The following is a 19,631-nucleotide window of genomic DNA, read 5'->3' on the forward strand; positions in this document are numbered from 1 at the left end:
CTAGGTGGAGATCCACAGACAGACAATGCCAATACCCCTGGCAAAGTCCTGATGAGCTGTGGAGCCACCAGCACAGTGACCGCTCTGCTCAGCTGAGGAAGAAGAGAGTGGGGCCCTTGAGGCTGCAGCTTCAGTTAAAATCAATATAAAGATGCTTATCTTTCATTTGAGAAACTGTGAGAAAATACTTGACTGTTTCTGAATGTAATTCCCCATGATTGTTGTCATTGGGAAAGGAGAGGACATTTTCACGAGGAAGAGGCCAAGAGCACTGTTCAGCGAGGGGGAACGTGAACTGTACTGGAACCTCAGTGAAAAAAACCATGAAACAGTGTGTGAAGGCATCTGGTTTCTGACAGCTAAATAATACCCAAGCCTACTCATTTTGGTTAGTGTCAGAGCTGCCTTGCCATCTGACAGCCATCTGCTTTCCTTTCCAATTCCAATACACTAGGGAAGGGGCTGGAGAAAACTTTGAAAGCACACAATGAGCAATAAAATAAATAAAGGAAAGCAAACCAGATTTATTAAACTAAGCATCCTATGCAAGATATTTAAGGCAGTTACTTAAAGTGTTTGCATTTCAAAAAGGTCAAATTAAATTAGCCATTAATTTTCACCAGAGTTGCCTACAATTGTCTCCGAAATTTAATCTAAATGGACTGATATAAAGCATTAATTTGCTCCAACTCCCTCACTCTCTCTCTTACTGGACACAAATCAAGTGCAATGAAGGAGTAGGTTCATTTTTGTATTATTTGTGTATCTGCTAGAAGGACTATTTGCAGTTAGGACTATTACTATTATTTTTTAGGCATAATCAAAAATAAATGGGCTGGAAACAAACTCTGCTTTCTTATTGTTTCTTTGGGTGAAGTTACAGAAAGAAAAAGAAAACAGTTTTATTTCTGCTTGGCAGAAGTGTGTTCATAAATTTTTTAAATTGCTCAATTGAAATGCCTACAAACTCCACTGCTGCCCATATGAAATAAGAAATTCTTGATTCACTCATACATCCATGAGCCCAATATATTACTTATATTTGAGAAAGTTGAGGTAAGAGAGAAAAAACTGCTGTACTAGAGAAGAGCAGATTTAACAGTCTCCTGATGATAATTTTTTTTTAAAAGAGTCCTAAGTAGATTCAGTGTTTGTATTTACCTCTATTGCTATTTTGATTGTAGCTAGCAGAGTAAGAATTTATTTGAATTTGTTACTCCAGAACAAATCTGGAATTCCTCTCTGTCTGATAACCACAAATATAATTTAATCAATGTCTTCTGTGGTATTTTTTCTGACATAATTGGACACCTTTTTAACCCCTTAGCTGTTCCCAGAAGAAAGGGAATCACAGCAGCCACTGAACAACTACAGAATATCCAACACTTCCAGAAGTATTCTAAGAGTGAAGCACAAGCCAACAAGAACAAATATACCACCTACTCATTTTTCCCCTGAGGATGCAGCAGTCAGAGTCACTTGTTTCTAAAAAGCCACTGATTTTCATGAAACTTGTAGAAATTTATCTTTCAGATCTTCAATCTTTTGCCTGGAGTGCTTAAAACTTGACATTACTTTCTACAGATTTTTGCTGTGTGGGAGGAACTGCCCTGGCAGGCAGCAAACTTAATTTTCTCTTCAGAATATAAGCTAAAATAGTGCCTGGAATGTGTTTGTCCTAATAAACTTACCCTTGGCCAACTGATCACGTGGGTTTCTGAGAGGGGAACAGCCTCTGTCACAGAAATTAAGTTTTTGAGTGTAGCACATTCCATTCTTGTAGTTGTCTTCACTGGGCTTGTCTTACTCTTCAAAGACCTCAGAATAATCTATGCAAGGGAAGAAGGAAAAAACTTTTTAAACACCTGAAATCAGGATTTCGTGAAAAAAGCAAATAGGAACATGGCAGAAATACCCAAGTCTGCATTAATCAGCAGAAAATCTGGCTGTCAGGCTTTGACAATCCATTTAATTTAAATTTAGCCTGATAAGGATATTTTTACTTACTGCAATTAGAGCATCTGATAATATCCAGAGAATTAAAATTATGTTTAAATGTAGATCCTGGAATCAATCAGAACAAACATAAAAGGGTTGTTCCCATGGGTATTACAACTATTTGTAGGCCTCAACCTGTATTCCTGAGTGAATCACTGGGAGCCTGATGGCTGACAAACCCAGGCAATAATTAATTAATATAATTTTTTTTTCTGATATACCCTTCCCACCTACAAAAAAATGTGGGAAGTCTTATTCATACTGATCTAGCACTATGAAAATAAGCAACTCTCAACATCAATTCAAGAGCTCCACCTAATCTCCATGGACAGAACAAAACTGAACATACTCAAATTTATGGCGTGGTTTTGCAAGTGTGAATTTGTCTGTATGAAAGAGAAAATGCAGATCTTCATGACGCAAACTTGTAAATTTGTGCAATAGTTCTGTCATATCTGTAAATGCTCGCACACAAAATGGAAATACTGGAATATAGACAGGCCTCATGTCCTTAAACAAAAGAAAATAGGAATTTTAAACTGCATTTTATAACAACTTAGCATTACTCAAAGTTCAGTGATTTAGCACTAGGTTCTGAGTGCGACCTGGATCTAATTCTGTGTCAAGAACCACCCTGAATAACTGGTCCACATTTATCTCTTTATTTGAGTTTTCTTCTTCAATTAAAAACTTATCCTGACCAAACAATGAACATTGTCAAGAAAGCTTGCTGCTGGGGAAAAAAAGCAAGTGTATGTTCAACAATTTGGAGATTTTCTGAGACAAGAATCTAAACAATAATTGTACTTCATTTGTAATGTGTAAGGCAGTGAGCTAGATGATGTTGCCAATAATCCAAGTCAGGGGGAAAAAAAAAAGCTATCTGGCAAGAAGGTCCAAACCAAGGAATTTAAAATTAGGTTCCATAGTGCATGAATTTAAAAAAATAACTCAAATCTCTGTCTACAAGAACAGAGGAAAATTATGTTAGAAGAAACAGTTTCTTGTGGGAGGACTTCTGGTTCTGGAAATTAGTGGACGCACCTCCCACTACCTGTATTCCTGCCATTACCATGAGCTCCTTCCTGAGGACTGAGGGTTAAACACATGAAATGTTCACAAATATTTAATGACAATGGGAGTGGGTGAACAGCTGTTGTACTTATGAACAGGAAGGATGACACCACCAGGAAAGTTTAAGTCGCACACCAAGATTCTGAAGAGCAATTAACAGGTTAAAGAAGCAAAGCTCATATTTAGAGATTCAGGATTTTTTCTCCAGTACCTGCTGTCCCATTAGAATTGTTGTTTGGATATTGTTTAGCTCTGGAGACTTAGTCCAACCCAGTGCCATTGTGGTGTCCAAGGTGGCAAAACCTTGGAGGTGATCTGAACTGATCTGTGATCCATCAGCACAGAAATGCACCTGAAGAACAGTCCAGGTGTGTGCTTTTGAAAAGAATACTTTGGCACAGATGCATCATCTCAATCAGAGTGTCTGTTGCCCCAGCTCCTGCACAAGGAGTACAGGAATTACCTGGTAATCCTCTACGGTGAGATGTGCTGCAAATGAAGAATTCACATTTGCCAAAAAGAAGTAAATGCTTCCTGTTACCTCCACACCTTTGTTTGCTTTTTCATCCTTTCTTAACTGAGGGAGCAAGGATTTTGAGGATTGATCTCCAAGATTCAAGGGTAACCTTCAGTACTCCAGGAATTTAAAACAAAAGGGTTTTTTACATCAAAAATACAAAGTTACAAACTTCTTTGTTGGTTGCTACCTTGGATGCCCCCAGTGCCCAGCAAACAGCCCAAAACTCCACAGAGGGTAAAACACAGGCAAAATGTCCCTGTGGTCTTTCTGGGTGGGCAAGACTCTGAAGCTCTCTAATCCATCTACACAGTGACACATGTCAACTGTGATCAGCCATGGGCAGTTTTGGACTGAAATGGGAAAAGACAGTGACAACTCAATAAGAGCAGCAGCATCTGAGGCTGGAAGGCTCCAGGTAACAAAGAGCTGCTGAAGTGAGAGCAGCACCAAATCCCTCTTCTGCTTTTATCTGTTGGTTTCACCTCCAACTCTTGGCTATTCTTTTGCTTTGAAACACTAAAGCCATCACCAACATGTGAAGGGCATAAGACCTCACCTAGCCAGCAAGGCTCTTGCGAAAAAGCACAAAGAAAAGCTGATGTGAACAGTTGCAACAATGAGGGATAGTCAGGAATCACTCAGGAATTCTCACGTTCTGAGACAATGTTTAACAGCAATACAGACACAGATTTCAGGAATGTCTGTGAAGATTAATCCACTCGTACAAAAGAGCTTACAAATTAAGTCAACAGAACTGTAAAGGAGAAGCAAAGAGGGACAATGTGATTATGGTGTTTCTTGGGAGTCTTAAACCTATCATGGAAGATAACACAATAGAATAAGGTTCTGTTGGGGTTCTTTTAATGCAACTATGTTAACTTTTAGTCTATATGTAGTCAAGCTCTAAAGTCCTTAACCAGAGAATGTCATTCTGCCACAAAGACCCCTTCTGCGAGACCACAAAACCACAAATTGAAGAGAGAAAAGTAAAAGCTGTGAAAACAGTGTGGGAAAGTCTGATAAGTTCCAGACCAATATTCCTGATAAATCAGCAAGAAATTTCAAAGTGAGGACAACAATCTGCCAAAGCCCACTGCCACACGCCGGCATCAACACAGTGGAATATTAACGCACTGCCATGAGGTGGTGTCTTGCTCTGCACAGATAAAGACCACAAGCCTGTATTTATATCTGGTGTAACTCAGGAGCCTCTCAAAGACCCTCTGAACACCTCTCTGCCCACCTATCAGCCTTGCACATCAATATAACCCTCCTTGTCCCCCCACACCCAGGGAGCAGCTGGCCTTGGCCAAGTCTATTGTCTCTCATTAGGTGACACATTGTCCATTCCCTACACAACTTCAACCCGTGGATCTACAAGGCTGTCACAGGTGAAGGTGTGCATGACCTGCACTCTGTCACCAAGATGAGAGGGAAAAAAAATGAGGGAAGTTGGTGAAAAGGCATTCTGGCATTTGACATTGTAATTTAGAGAACAGCTGAGACTGTGAGCAGCCACTTTGTTTCTGTCAGCCTGAGGCTCTCAGTGAACACTGAACTGCGTTTGCTTCAATCTCAATAAAACTCAAAAAGCCCAAAAGGAAGAGCCACAAAAGGAAAGGTGTCCACTGAATTATATAAATAAAAATTCTTGCAAAATTAAATATATTCTAATGAGCATAGCATTTAATCAAAGGCTCAGTTAATGATGGCACCGTGCCAGTGACCATCTAAGCTTTATAATAGACACAAACTCTGCCTTTTGGTGTTTTCTGTGGCTCTCAGCAGAATAAATGGCATGCCAGCAGCAGGCACAGCTGAATGCCTCGCTCTCCAGGCCAAGTAATGGAAGATCTTTTTAAGGGACAGTCCAACATTCACCTAAAACACTGGGGTTTTTCCAACCTCTGGTTTTCTTTCTTTTCCATCCTGCTATTATTCTTATTCAAATCACAGCAATGTCCAGAGTCTACAGTACCTCCACCATATAGACAAGTCACAGGAAACATTTGAGTTGGAAGAAACAGGAAGTGCAAACTTAAAAGCATATGCTGAGAGCAGAGATGTGGATAATTCAAGTGATTTGTCCAAGGTCAAAAGTGAAGTCTGATGGCAAAACTATCTATGCACTTTAGTTAGGATTAATCCAGTTCAAGAATGGAATTTATATTTTTTCAGCAAGGGCTGTGTGCAGAACAAATGCTTTGCTGGAAATCAGACTTGAGTAATATACTGTGCTTTTCTTCTACACTGAACACACCAACACTCTACTCCAGAAAGCTCAATTTAAGGTCATAGACTTCAGCCAGCTTAAAACCAAACACATAATTAAGACCTTGGCTGGAAAAAGGTTCAGTTAAGCCTGCAAACTAGTGCACAGCCATCCCTTGATTTCAGACCACCGGTACTTTCTGCAACAATCCCTGCTCTCAGCTATTAAAGGGAGTTGCATGCAGATGCATCAATAGGAGTCACATGCAGGTGTCAGAAAGGTATAATTTGCTACTCTCAGAAAAGAGTTCTTCCAGATTTTCATCTGCATAATAAAATGAAAATTGCTGTTCAGTTTCATTACTTGATGTCTTGCTGATTTTCCCTCCCACTGACTAGCTAAATTATTTTCCAGATATATAAAGTTCACTTGCTTGAACTTTAATTTTTTTTAATATATTTTTGCTCCTTTCTTCGGCTTCTAAGTGCTTGTGTAAAACTAAACTTGTCCACCCTCACAAGCACTCACCACTTTCCTCAATTTAGCTGCCTCTGGCAACTTTCACTCTATTTCTCTTCCAGATCAAACCCAAAGATATTTAGTCAGATCTGAAAGTTGATCTACTGGATACATTTCCTTTGTATCTGTTGCTGGATATTCCAGTTTTCAGGCCATGTGACAATGCCCCCCCATAAGTCAATCTGAAATAATTTTTAACTGAGCATTCAGAGCAGCTCCTCTGAGCTCCCTCTCTGAAGCCAAAGGACTTTCCTCACCTGATTCTCACCTGTGCCAGCCCAGGTTACCCAGCCTGAATTAAAACCTCAAACTGAGCAAAGAGCTTCTACTCAGCTGCAACAAAACAAGTGGCAGAGGGTTGTGTGCACTCAGCCACAAAACCAAGTCACAGCTTTCTAACCTTTTTCCTCCTGGATTTCTGATTTCCTCAGTGCAAGCTCTCAGCACTGTAAAGGAATTTTTATTTTACCCCTAGTACACACTGGAATCCCTGCTAACTCACTCAATAACACATTCCTGCTTCTGTTCTTTAGAGCTCTTCAAAATTCAAACATTTGTATTTCTTTAAAAAATACAATAATTTTCCTTAACAGTTCTGTAACTGCAGTTTCTGCTTTCACATGCAATATTTTATTCCTGCTGATGTGCAATTTCAAAATGACTAGCACAATGCTTTTAAATTATAAACATCTTCTAAACAGGGTATTTGCTGCTGAAGCACTCACATTTATCAACTTCCCCCCTGGATGAAGGATTCGATGCTAATTTTGGAGGACAATGTTATGAAGGTACATACAGCTATTGCAGGCATTTATTATTTAAAATCATAAACCCGTGTAGAGCCACAGGCATCTGTGAATCTTGAAAAAAAACAAAAGGTAAAACCCACCAAAACCAAAATATATGACCCTTGAAGGATTTTTCTGGATTTTAACTGGAACATAGGTAGCAGACTGCATGATAACTCTTATATGTGCCTTTTTATATACAGAAATAGTATTCCTAATTTGTTTCCACAAGGATCAGCAATATTTACCTTCTCAAATACACTTGATATATATGCTGCTTACAGAATTTTATCTAAGGAATCCACAAAAGATAGACAAATCCACAGAAGCAGCCTCCCAAGGATTTGGCACAAAATAGTCTTCATAAATCAGGCTACAACCACTACATATAAGCACATAAGAGTTTAAGGCAGATTAATAAACTGCTACACCATCAAGCCCATGAACTACATCCCTAGGGAGGAAGTCATGATGGACCCAGTGAGAGTCTTCAGATGATACAAAAACCAATAATAATTTGCACACGACAGAAAAGAACACATTCCCATCTCAGCCTCACTGGGACCCAAGCATTCCACTTAAAAACCAGGTTGCAACACTTTTACTGGAAAGGCCAACTATTTCTTTATCTTCCTTGTTTTGTTTTTTTGTTTGTTTGTTTTGGTTTTTTTTGTTGTTGTTGTTTTTTTTAATACAATTTAAAATGTTAAACACTATTAAATATCTTTCTGGTGTATTATACTAAAGTAAGAACTTCATTTAATGAAATCAAAGTCACCTTCAAGAGCTTTAAAGCAATTCCAGAGAAGTAGAATAACAGGGTTAGAAATCAAGTATAATTGTATATGGGACAAAAAATATTTCCTCCTTCCTAAAAATTAGATTTTTAGTGAAACTTCTCTGTTTTGTTATAAAATTATTCCTCCAGTTTCCTCCAAGGAGACACATCAAATCTGTCACCTTGTTTTAGCTCTTCATCTGAGCATTCAAAGCAGCTCACAGGTATGAATATGCAAGTTTTGAATTATGTACACTCATTTCAAAGACCAGTCCACAACATCTCAACCACTTTCCTCTCTGCCTTTAATCAAGTGCCCTATTCAGTACTTGAATACTTTTACCACAACTATCAACAATGTAAAACCAAGAAAGCAGGAGAAAAGGATAAGGGCTACTGCAGGGGAAATTAACAGATTTATGACAACAGCAACAATTGTGAATTTATAGGTACCAAGTGAGTGATAAACCCTTAAAGCAATCTGCCATACATATCCCAACAGGTAAATTGAGGGAGGAGGGAGAGATTTACTGAGTGTTTGCTTATCCTTGATAGAAAATAATATCTACTGTAAGAAAAATACATTATGTACTCTGTGCTTTAAGTATTTATTTCCTTGTTTAAACTTGGACATTATGAATGTTGTGACTGCAATTTAACAAGCTGTGCTTATTATTTAAAACAGCATTTCTTACAAACCCCTCATTTCCAGAAGTATTGACAGAAAGGAAAAATCTGAGGCAGGATTGCTAAAGAGACTGACCCTACAAGGAAATACAGATCTGCCAAAATAGAATTCCTTTCTCTGACTAAGAATATCAGCATGAAACACTTGGATAGACACAACTGGTTTTTCAAAGGAGTGTCTGACAAGACAGAACAATGGTCCAATTGTGAGAGCCCCAAACTAGGATTTGAGCCAGCTGGTTTCAGGTACATCTGCTGTGTTGGGTAAATATGAATATTAGAGAAATAACCCATCAGGATAGAGTTGCCTCAGAAGAAGACTTCTAAGAGAAGCTGCAGAAGCCCAACCAACTATTAACAATTTTCAGACCAATGCCATTACAGCAAATGCAGGGAAAGACTAACCAGGAAAACACTTGGAAAAGCTCAGGCTGTTCCCTGGCACATCCAGGATTTTTTTTTTTTTATTATTTTTAAAAGCAGGGAAAAAAAAAAAGAAAAGAAAAAAAAAAACATCACGAGAAAACCTTGAAAACACAGAACACAAGTGAAACAGTGACATCTATCTAATTTTCTGAAGGACCTACAAGTCCTCTCACCAAGACATCCCATGCATTTCCAGGTGTGTGACCTCAGGAGCCATGAGGACACTGTAGTGGCCACAGTGATGTCTGTGTCGGTGCTCATCGACAAAGGTAAGATTGGAGAGGGAAGATCACCCTCTGGAGCTCTTTCTGTTTGTGCTGTGAACATATCCCATCCAGAAAGAAAGAAAACATACAAAATACAGTGCACTTTCCTTAAACAAACCCACCTTCCACATTTAGGGAAGAAAGAAGCAGACTGTTGTCTTGCTTACATACAGAAAAAGCAAAATGGAGGCAGAGATCCAGCACTGGCTGGAAGAGGTCATCTGAAAAATAATTGATTATTTGCATGGTGATTTGACACGATGCCATCAGAACACCTTACCTAACAACTGGATTTCACACCCTGGATTTCTTGCCCTGCTCTCCCTAATGGTTTTATTTTTGCAGGTGACAGTCTGTGTTTAACATCATTTCAAACTGTTTACAGTGCTGTGTATCAATTCTGCAACATGATACAGGAGCTGAAACAGCCTGAAAGCAAACCTGGCAGCAGCCACCACGTGCACTGCTGTGGAATAAAAACAGGAATGGTATCTCAGAGCAGGGCTGGTCTCTGCAGGATAGGCTGCCTCTTATCCCAGGTTAATCATGTTAAACATTATTAAATATCTTTCTGGTGTATTATACTGCCTCTGATCCCCTGCCAGACAACAGGTATTTATTTCAAAAGCATCTTTTAATAGAAGCAAGAGCTGTGAAATTCTTAGGAGAACATGGCATAAGGGCTGAAATTCAAGAAGAAAGAGAAATCTGGGAATGAGAGTATATTAGAATTTTTAAAAATTATGTGTATCTTTCAGGAGAGCTTACTGTGTACATCAGACTGACCTAATACTGTTAAATAACCCAAGTGCTTAAAGGTTTTCTTTGTTAATAAATTTCCTGCAGCACCAAGACTTTTGCCTTGTAATCCTTTGTTGTTTGTAACAACTTGTGGTGTTACAGAGGTAGTTTCTGAAATGCAGTCCCAGGAGAAAATGAGAGTTTTGAGGCTCTGACCTAGGTAGGGACCTCATCTGTCAGGGGTCCTGGAAAGTGTGAACCAGTTCAGGCAGACAAGAGTTAACAGAAGGATGCTGGGTGATTCAAGGGCAGTCTGAATCAACTTGCAATTTGTGAAGTAATAACACTGCCTGTGAGACCAGATGAGACAGAAAGTGTAATTAATGCCTTGAATTTGGGTTTATGGGACCACAGGGACTCAACAATGCTGAAGAGAGGGAGGTCTTCAGTTCCTTGCTTTTTCATTATATATGGATCCTGTAATTCCTTTTTCTCCTCCAACAGTATATCCATAATTTAGATTTCTAAAGCCCAAACTTAAAACCTACAAAATGTACATTTAAATAGTATAAAAAAATATTTATAGGTAAGGGTGTGAGGGTGTAAGTCCACATGGATGGAGGTGCAATTCCACTATCCCTAGGATAGTGTTGTCTTGACATTAAAATCTTGGATTAGGAAAAGTGAAATTTCACCAGCTACCCAAAATTCAAACCTGTCATCACTGCTCACTTTATTTTCATTTAACTGAGGGTACAAGAGTATTTAAACTTGATAATCTTCTTACTAGCCATAAAATGTCCCATTGCTTTTGCCGTCTTCTCTCTTCATCTCGATTTTATCTCACCTCATACTAATTTATATTCCCTTTAAATACACAGAACCATGAAAATGTGGAAATTACAGCAATCAGTAGTCCCTGGAGCACACATTGTCTGCCATGGAAAAGGGGTGGAAGATGTGTCTAAAGGGTTAGTAGAAAGTTAACCCTCTTTCATTTGAGGGCAATATCCAGGGAGCAAGAGTGTGCAGCTACAGAGGAGAAAGGAAAAATATTCTTTGCAAATTTCTTCTTATTTTGTTGAGAATTAATGATTTATTATAACCTTCCACCTGCAACTGTCCTTTTTGTGCATTTCTGACTAAGAAAGAATAGTTCATTGTGATGTAAGGCAAATGAATGTTGGAGCAACTTCAAAATTGGGGTCCATAACAAAACCCCTTTCCTATAATTTTTCTACACTCTCCTGGTAAAGAAGTTGCACAGCTTAGCCTTTCACTGACCCACAGCAAAAAAGAAATTGAAAACCACATAAATAGCTCAAGACCATCACTCTAGGAGGGAAAACCTGTGCCAGCAGTGAAATAAATTATCCCAGGCCTGCTCTATCATGGACAGATTTTTACAGGTATCCATCCCATATCCATCCCAGCTAGGCTCACATCCACTGCTCGGGGAGTATATGGGCACTTTCTTTTACAAATGCTATATTCACCAACTCCTAGAGTTTATAAATCCCAGTTCTACCCCTTCCCACCTTTGAAACAAGTTTGTTAAACCAGCCTTCTCAGTGCCTCCTTGTGCAGCAGCAGTTCCATCTCCAACACCAGTTTCAGTGCCTTCTCTCACACCTCCTCAGTTTTGTCCTGCCTGAGGTGTGGACACCAGAATGGCACCAAAGTCTCGTTCCCATCACAGGTCTGCACAGGAGTGCAGCCATTTCCCCATCCTCTCCCAGCACCTCTCCTGCTGAGCAGGCACTCAATAAGGTCCTCCAAATCACCCCTTTAAATTGTGCATCCAAACAACTTTATGTGGTTATTCCACGTCCTTCCCTCTGCTCCCCAATTCTCTTTTCTGCCCAAAGCACACATGAAATGGCAGGTTTTACAGCAGATCATAACACTTTTAAGCCAAGGACAATGTATGGAGAAAACACATTAATCTTTTTTATTGTATTAGGGCCATTTCCATGTTTACCATTGGATGTTTCCCCACAGATGATGGTTTAGCTACAAGCTCTTTATGATCCAGCTCCAATGCTCTCACAATAGAGCTGTACAAACAGGCCATCCTGCAATTTCCCATTCAGGGTGTTAAAGTAGAACAGATCATTAATTTTCATAAAAGCAAGCCAGGACTCAAACACCCAGAAGGGGAATGCTGAAGAGCATTCTCAGTATTAGGCACAGCATTGAAACTCTAGTGAGAATAAAGGCTTAAATGAGCTACACCACCCACAGTGCCATTAACAATACCTGTATCCATTAATTACATCTTCATCTCACCTAAACCTTTCCACCAAGATGGTTTTCTGGCTTTCCTAATTGTAAAGAGATGATGAAATGGCATATATAAATAATAAAATCCCAAAGTGGAACATAGAGTCTTTCATGTCAAATTATTAGCAGTGGTCAATGATTTTTGGAGAGCCAGACCACTTGGCTTTCCAAGTGTTATTTGCAGTGTTTTACATGTGCACATACAATTATAAGTTCATTATTTAAAGGAAGGAAAACTGAAAAGTTAACTGCCATGGGTTAATACATCACAGTCTTCTACAATCATCAATGAACTGGACCCATCAACAAAAAATAGAAAACCCAAAATTCTAGAAGAAATCACTAAAGTAAATTTGTCAGCTAGAAAACTCAATGTTAGGAAGATAAGCAGCAACTGCATCTAATAAAACATGAAAATAATACATTGCCATAGATGTGGGTTGTGAGATAACACCACTACTTTTTGCTCCACTCTAGGTTCTTAATATGAAAAGCATTGTTTTTGCAGCTACCAAATCAAGCAAGCTCATGATTCTGCAGGTTGGAAGAATGAATAAATCTTTGCACAGGCAGAGACTGACAAGGTCAGGTTTTAATAATCTATTTTGTTACTATGTAAAAAAACCTTACATAAAGGCTGAAAGCATTGTGTGGGAGTAGTCCATCTGAGTCTTCACACCAATTCAAGGTTCAGAGTGATTTTTTTTGTCCATTATCAATATTTCTCAGAGCATCTCTAGATAAAACAGGTCCCCAGCAACCCTTCTACTCTCAGATTTCTTCACCTGAAACTGTTTTCCCCTTTTATTTCCACATTTCCTATTTTATTATATGCCTCCACTTGTCAGGGGAAAATAGTTTTTCTTTAGTCTTCCACCACTGTCCTTAGTGCCACACTCCTAGCAGTGCTCTCTGTATGCTGAGAACATAATTTCCTAATTTCTTGTGCCTTTTCAGACTGGAGCTCCAGCAGGATGCTCTTTCTCTGTCTGTGAATAAAACATTGGCAGATTTTTTTTCCAGACCTGCTAAAGTCTGGGCAGCCACAGGTCTGACATGAATTCTAAGTTTGACCACAATTGAGTGCTTCTTGCAAGCCGAGATGCACATCTGAAACTCTGTGGCAAACAGATTGTGGTGCTTTGGTACTTGGTAGATTTACATTAACCACAAATATATTCTAGTAGCAATTAATCATGGATTCTTCCCTCATTTTTCCTGAAACATCTGTCTTTTCACACAGTTTCACAAGGTTTTAATTGATACAACAAAAGATTTTGCATTTCTGTGTGGACACTCAGTAATAATATTTAGCTGAGAGGACCCCATTAGTGTTCCAATATTTCTCTTTGCAATGTGACTGTATTTGCAACATTTTTTTCTTTACTTTTAGTTTTCGTTAATACTTGTCTATCCATCTCAGCCAATTTAAACAAAAACCCTAAATAATATTTCAGACCTCTAAGATTTTTTGACAGCTATGTTACCACACACTTATCAACGTGTGTTTCTCAGCTAATTAAAGAACTGCATATAACACATTTATTACTGCAATTTTTACACCTTAATGAAGACTGACAAGAAAAAATAATATTTTGAACCTACAACCTCAACAAATACCCTGTAAGCTGCCTTAAGGCCAGTGTTTCCATAGCAATTAAGATAGCTACTAAAATTTCTCCCTCACTAGCAGCCAATGTTGTGTTTGATTAACTTATACCCAAAATGTTACCCTCTCTTCTTTATTACTACAAAAATGCTTGATTATTTCTTTTTTATTAGCAGCTTCAGTTGTCAAAGGTGGAAAAATATCTTATTTTTTTAATAAGTTAAATTTAGAGATGTTAATAAATAAGCTTCCAGATCCTCCTTCTTACAATATTCTGATTTTTTAGGATTCTTGCTCATAACAGCATGCCTAATTCTCTTACTCATCTGAGACATCTGCCATTTAAAAAAGGAAAAAAAATCTTTCCCTAATCAAACCTAAAAAGAAACATATCTGCATATGCAAGATGAAATTAATTTAGACATATGAAGAAAGGTATGGTTTTCCCTCCTTAAGCAGTAATGATTTGTACAGAAAAAAAATTCCCCAGAACTACTAGCATATCGTTTTTTCCCAAAATAATTATAGAACTGATTCACTCTTGTATTACTTCAGTCCCAAAATACATTGAAATCAACTGACTTCAAAACTAGAATTATGCAGCAATGAATCAGTTTTTATACATATATATTTAAACAAAACTATTTCCAGATATGTGACCTTTTAGTATTAAACAGCCTCCTTAATGTGTGTATTTCTATACCTAGATATAAAAACTACCCATGTGTGCTCCAACTAAACCTTAGAGATTCTTTTTGTTTGTACAAGAAAGAAATTGTGAAATACTGAAAAATTATATCAAGCAGTGAAGAGCTTAATTTTCTCATCTTCCCTCCTAATGGGCTGCAAGTTTTTCTCTCTTCTTGGCTTCACAAAAGGGAATATTCTCTTTTCCCTAAGGATCCCTTCCTTGGGCAAAGAGTGTGGGGTTTTCAAACTCCATGTCCTCCTCAGTATCTCTTCCATCTCCTGAATACAGATTGTCTGACTGAAGGGTGAGAGTGCCTGTTTGAAAAAGGACTAAATGCAATTAAAGCATACCTGTGCTGACACAAAAAGGGAGACGATCATAAGAATATTTAAAACCTTTTGAGCTTTAATGAAAAATATTATCAAAAGAGGGAGCTTGAATTTCTGCTGAACTGATTTTTTTTGAGTAGGCTTGCCAAGAGTAACAGTTGCAGTTAGAGTTAGAAATCAAGAATTACACGAGAAAAAGAAATATTTTTAAATCCCCACAGTTGAAAATGTAGCTACTTATAGACCACTCACTCAAGACATACTTGAGTGCACAGATAAACTCTGTTATATTACAAATTCAATATCAAAATTGAAATTTAAGTTGCACTTTATTCAACTATACATAAGAACGCACAAAGATCCATTTTCTGAGCTGTGTATGTACCTGTTTAAGCATGACTCCAGATCCAGCCAGAAAATCTTTCTATTTACTCAGTTTTCATATGAAACATATCAACACAGTCTTTAGAAGAATAAGCACATCAAAACTTCATGCAAACCTCATAACCACTACCTGGTGAAGATTTTTGCCAATGGGCATCTTAAACTGACATGGATATTGGATTAAGTGCTAGAGAAGACAGGTCAAACCTGGTTTTACAAACACAAAGAGCATGATTGAGACTGAGAGGCTTCCACTCCAGCCTCTGCACCGTGCTGGAAGCTCTCAGTGTGTCCATCCTGTGTTTTCTGCAATGCACCACACTAAGATACTACACAGAGCATGGATCATCTGATTTACTCATAGGAACATCCTAGGACCTCCACTTTAAATTTCAGACAATCAGAATAAGATTACAGTTCCAGAAGGATATGTGGTGCATAATAAAAATGTACAAGCAAACATCAAAGGATATAAAAACCTACAATAGTCAATGTTTTAAGTAGGAGATGCAGTTTTTGTTTGACAATGCACCATGACAGTGTGAAATGTCAAATAAAACAGTACCCCAAGGAACATGGCATTGATCAAATCTGAGACTTTAAAAGGAAAGATTTCTCTTGCTGAGCAGACCTTTCTGATTTATAAGGAAAGTGAATTTTTTAAAAAGCACCTTAATAATACAGTGGAATTTGGAAAAAAACTAGCATCTTCAGGTGCTAAGACAAATCAACAGGAATTAATGGCATTCAACAAAGAGATTTACTTTCACTTTTCTGAAGGACTGTGTGCACTCCCAGTGCCTGATAAAGAACTTGACAAAGGCAGGGTGTATAACGTAAACAGCCCAGAGTTCAGTACCTATTGAATTAGATAAAAGCCTGTACCTAACTTAACAAAACTGAAATTTCACTTGAGCTTTTCTCTCTGAGGAAAAAATCCAGAAGGGGCAGAGGCTGCCCAGAGCTGTTGTGCACTCTCTATTCTTGGATGCTTTCAACACTCCACTGCATAAAACCCTAAGCAACTTTTTCCAATATTACAGCTGACCTTTCTTTCAGGTGGAGGCTGGATTAGAAACTTCCCAAGATCCTTTTCCAACCTCTGACTACCATGTGCATATATTTATTTATTTATTCATATATTACCATTAAATTGCCACTGTTTTAACAGCTGCAGTGTGACAGCAGCCATAAGGATTAGCAGGAGAAGCCTTACAAATATTTTAATGGAGTTAGTTTAAAATATTTTATTGTTAAAAAGCTGTAGGATAGAGCCCCTACTAAATTTGCTGAAGAGTTTATGAGCCTTTGCAGGCCAGAAATGCAGCAGTCTCTGGGTTGTTAACTCAGAATACTGTTTTAGCTTACTGAATCTACATCACAATAAAACATTGGTCTTTAAAAGAAGTTAAACTCAATATATTCCAAAATAACTCCAAATTCTGACAACCTTAAATTATTTATAAGGCTACTGTACCAATTTTATATCAAAATTACTTGCTTAATTAGGGGAAAAAACCCACTCTGTTTTCTGAACTAAGACCTTTAATCTGATCATACATTTAGCATCATGAAAAGTCAGCCTTTAATCAGTGATCTGCAGCAGGTCCATCCTTGACTGTGTTTATGGCTCACATGCAAGCTGCCAGAAGGGGCATTGAACCAGCACCCAAGTTGTACAGAGTGAAAAAACAGTGGGAGCCTCTCCCAAAAAACAAGTGTATGACTCAAAATATGTTCCACATACAGGATGAGAATACAACACCTTGATTTGCAGCGTTATTTCTGTGCCCTTATGGGCATAAGGGCATGGAAGAAGTGCTCTGGGTGCTCACCAACTCTGACAACCAAGTTGTTACTACCCCTGTGGGTGACTAGAGAAGGATACGACAAATCATTTTTATCAGTTAACATTGCTACTATTCATATTCTTTCAATATACTGAATATTCAACATATTCAGCTGTTGCATTTGCATTGTTGTTGCTGGATCAGGAGAATGGGCTTGAAAATGCTGAATGCCATTTCTTACTGGGATTTGTCAAAAGCTTTCTGGGGGTTTTGGAGCTTGCTTAGGGTTTTGTTTTGCATTATATGTCTCATATTTTACATACTATCAGTTCAGTGGGAATAAAAAAGTTACCAGTGCAGGACAGACTTCTGACAGCTCAGCAGTTTCACAGATCCCCCAAACCAGGACACTAGCTCAGGGACAGGACTGGTCTGTCTTTCCTCTAATTTCTCACCTCCATGCTTTGTTTTTATGTTTATTTTTTTTTAATTTATGTAAAGAATACTGCATTTTCCAACTCTTTTCAGGAAATCACTCCCTCTTTGCTGCCTTAGTCCATGCTATCTCTCCACCCATAGCAATTATTCAAATCTCAATTTTCTCATTAATTTGAGTTCCATTTACTCAAAAGCTATGGTTTTGCATAATATATTTTTCTTCTATTATTTAATTAAATTCCCAGCCCAAAAAAAAAAAACACTTCCTTATGCCTTTTATCTTGAGAGAATACTGGGGATCCTGGAGGCACTTTGCTCATACCCAGCAAGCCTAAATGGTTTACTCAGAGCACCACACTCTCTCTAGAGGTGTCAGAAGCTCAATACTGCCATGGGATTATACTGCAGTGCAAAATCCCAGAAAGTAACAGTAAAAAAATAAATAAATAAAAAAGAAATGTAAAAAAATAATAATAAGAGAGAGAGGGAGAGAAATTACCTCTGAACAAGTGTGGGAAAAGTAAAAAGCCAACCGAAGTTTTGTGCTGGATTCTCGGGGCTTATGGATCCAGACCTCCGAAAAGAAACAATTTTCAGCTTTGCACTGCACCCACTCTGTAGAATGCAAAAAGCCACAGGCATGGTTTTAGTGAAAAACTAAACAAGGGTTATAACCACCAGCAGCTAAAAAACATGAGGGGGGAAAAAAAAAAAAATCAACTTATTCTCTCCAGTATAATAACACTACCAGAAATACCATGGATATACAATTCCAATAAATTTTAAAAAAACTACTTCTAAAGTATGATATTACACTGATTGAGATGTCTGGAAAGCTAGATACAAGAAAACATAGGCATTATTTAGCCAGGATTTCCAAGAGAGTGGGAATGAATGTTTCTTTTTTACAAGAGTGGCAAAGTTAGAACACCAAGAGCCAAGGAAGTGCAAGAGAGACTTCATCCTCCCAAACTGGAACCAACTGAAACAACTAAGAGCACTAATTATTACGATCATTACTAATTGTTATTACCTACAAGAAAAAAGGGTATTTTCTGGTTTTCCCTTTAGCCCTGAACAAGGGCCTTGAGGGGGCTGTCATTGAAAATGGGGTTTTGCACAGAATGGTGCTGCCTTTGTTCTGGAAGGCAGAAAAAGATTTTACTCTCAATTCCCCTGACATGCAGACATTAAATGACACACTGAAACAAGAGTTACTCTGGTTTTATTACTGCTCTGTGTACAGGCATGGATATACACCAGAGCAAATTAAACTTGCCTGAGGCTCTGTGCATGTGAAGATCCTGAATTGACCAACTTCTGAGTCTTTATCAGCCTTACATTAGGAAACATTAAAACCACGCTGTTCCCAGAATACTCTGTCATTCACCAACACTGCATTACAGCTGCTTCTCTCCCCTTTTTCTGTCTTTATGTCTGTGGTTGCCTTTCCATTTCTCCAGAGCCCGTGATATCCCTCCAAGGAGCAAAACATAACAGCTGTGTATTGCTCAGGGAAATGAATCTAGCTCCTGACTCCCAGCTGGGATACAAGAACAGCCTCACACCAAGTGAGATATTTCACCTGCAAACGTACCCAAGCAAGGAGAGCAAAAATAAGAGGCAGTAATTCAAAATAGAAATATCCACATTAAAGTGAAGATTGGAAGCATCCCATGCAGACAGCTCCAACAACAGCAAAAATAGGAAAATTGGTGTGGAGAACAAAATGGCTATGGAATATTCCTATTTCCTGGCTGGGTTATGTCCTCAAATGTAACACCAATGCTGGTTTTATTTTGCTCAGAAGGGTCCCTTCACCATCTTGCTTTTACACCACCAAGTTTTTTGTAATACAGATTTTGTAGTATTTCTTTTCCAGCTTATTCTTTTTCCTCGTGGCACTGTAGGGTCCCTCCAATCCCACACACCTCACCCAGCTGCTTCCCAGGATCCACACACTTTTCTGGGCACTGGGACTTGGATGATGAAATGATGTTAATTGCATATATAAGGCCCCGTTTTACTTTTACTACTTTTTCAGCAGCTCCTTAAGGTTAAATATTATCATACATGCTTAAGAAAATCAAAATTTACT

The 19,631-nt window shown here is 38.3% G+C and overlaps 1 protein-coding gene across 1 annotated transcript in view; it reads right to left on the minus strand.

The window, feature by feature from the left end:
• LOC135297840 (uncharacterized) overlaps nucleotides 1-19,631 on the minus strand; it is a 186,292-nt gene that overhangs the window by 123,374 nt on the left and 43,287 nt on the right. Inside the window, exons 4-5 of the mRNA XM_064415794.1 lie at nucleotides 18,033-18,148; nucleotides 1,692-1,829 (exon numbers count right to left, since the gene is read on the minus strand). Of these exons, the coding sequence (XP_064271864.1) occupies nucleotides 1,692-1,829; nucleotides 18,033-18,148 (254 nt within the window). The remainder of the gene's footprint in view (nucleotides 1-1,691; nucleotides 1,830-18,032; nucleotides 18,149-19,631) is intronic.

The sequence above is a fragment of the Passer domesticus genome, chromosome 3 (genome assembly GCF_036417665.1).
Source record: "Passer domesticus isolate bPasDom1 chromosome 3, bPasDom1.hap1, whole genome shotgun sequence".
NCBI classification, from domain to species: domain Eukaryota; kingdom Metazoa; phylum Chordata; class Aves; order Passeriformes; family Passeridae; genus Passer; species Passer domesticus.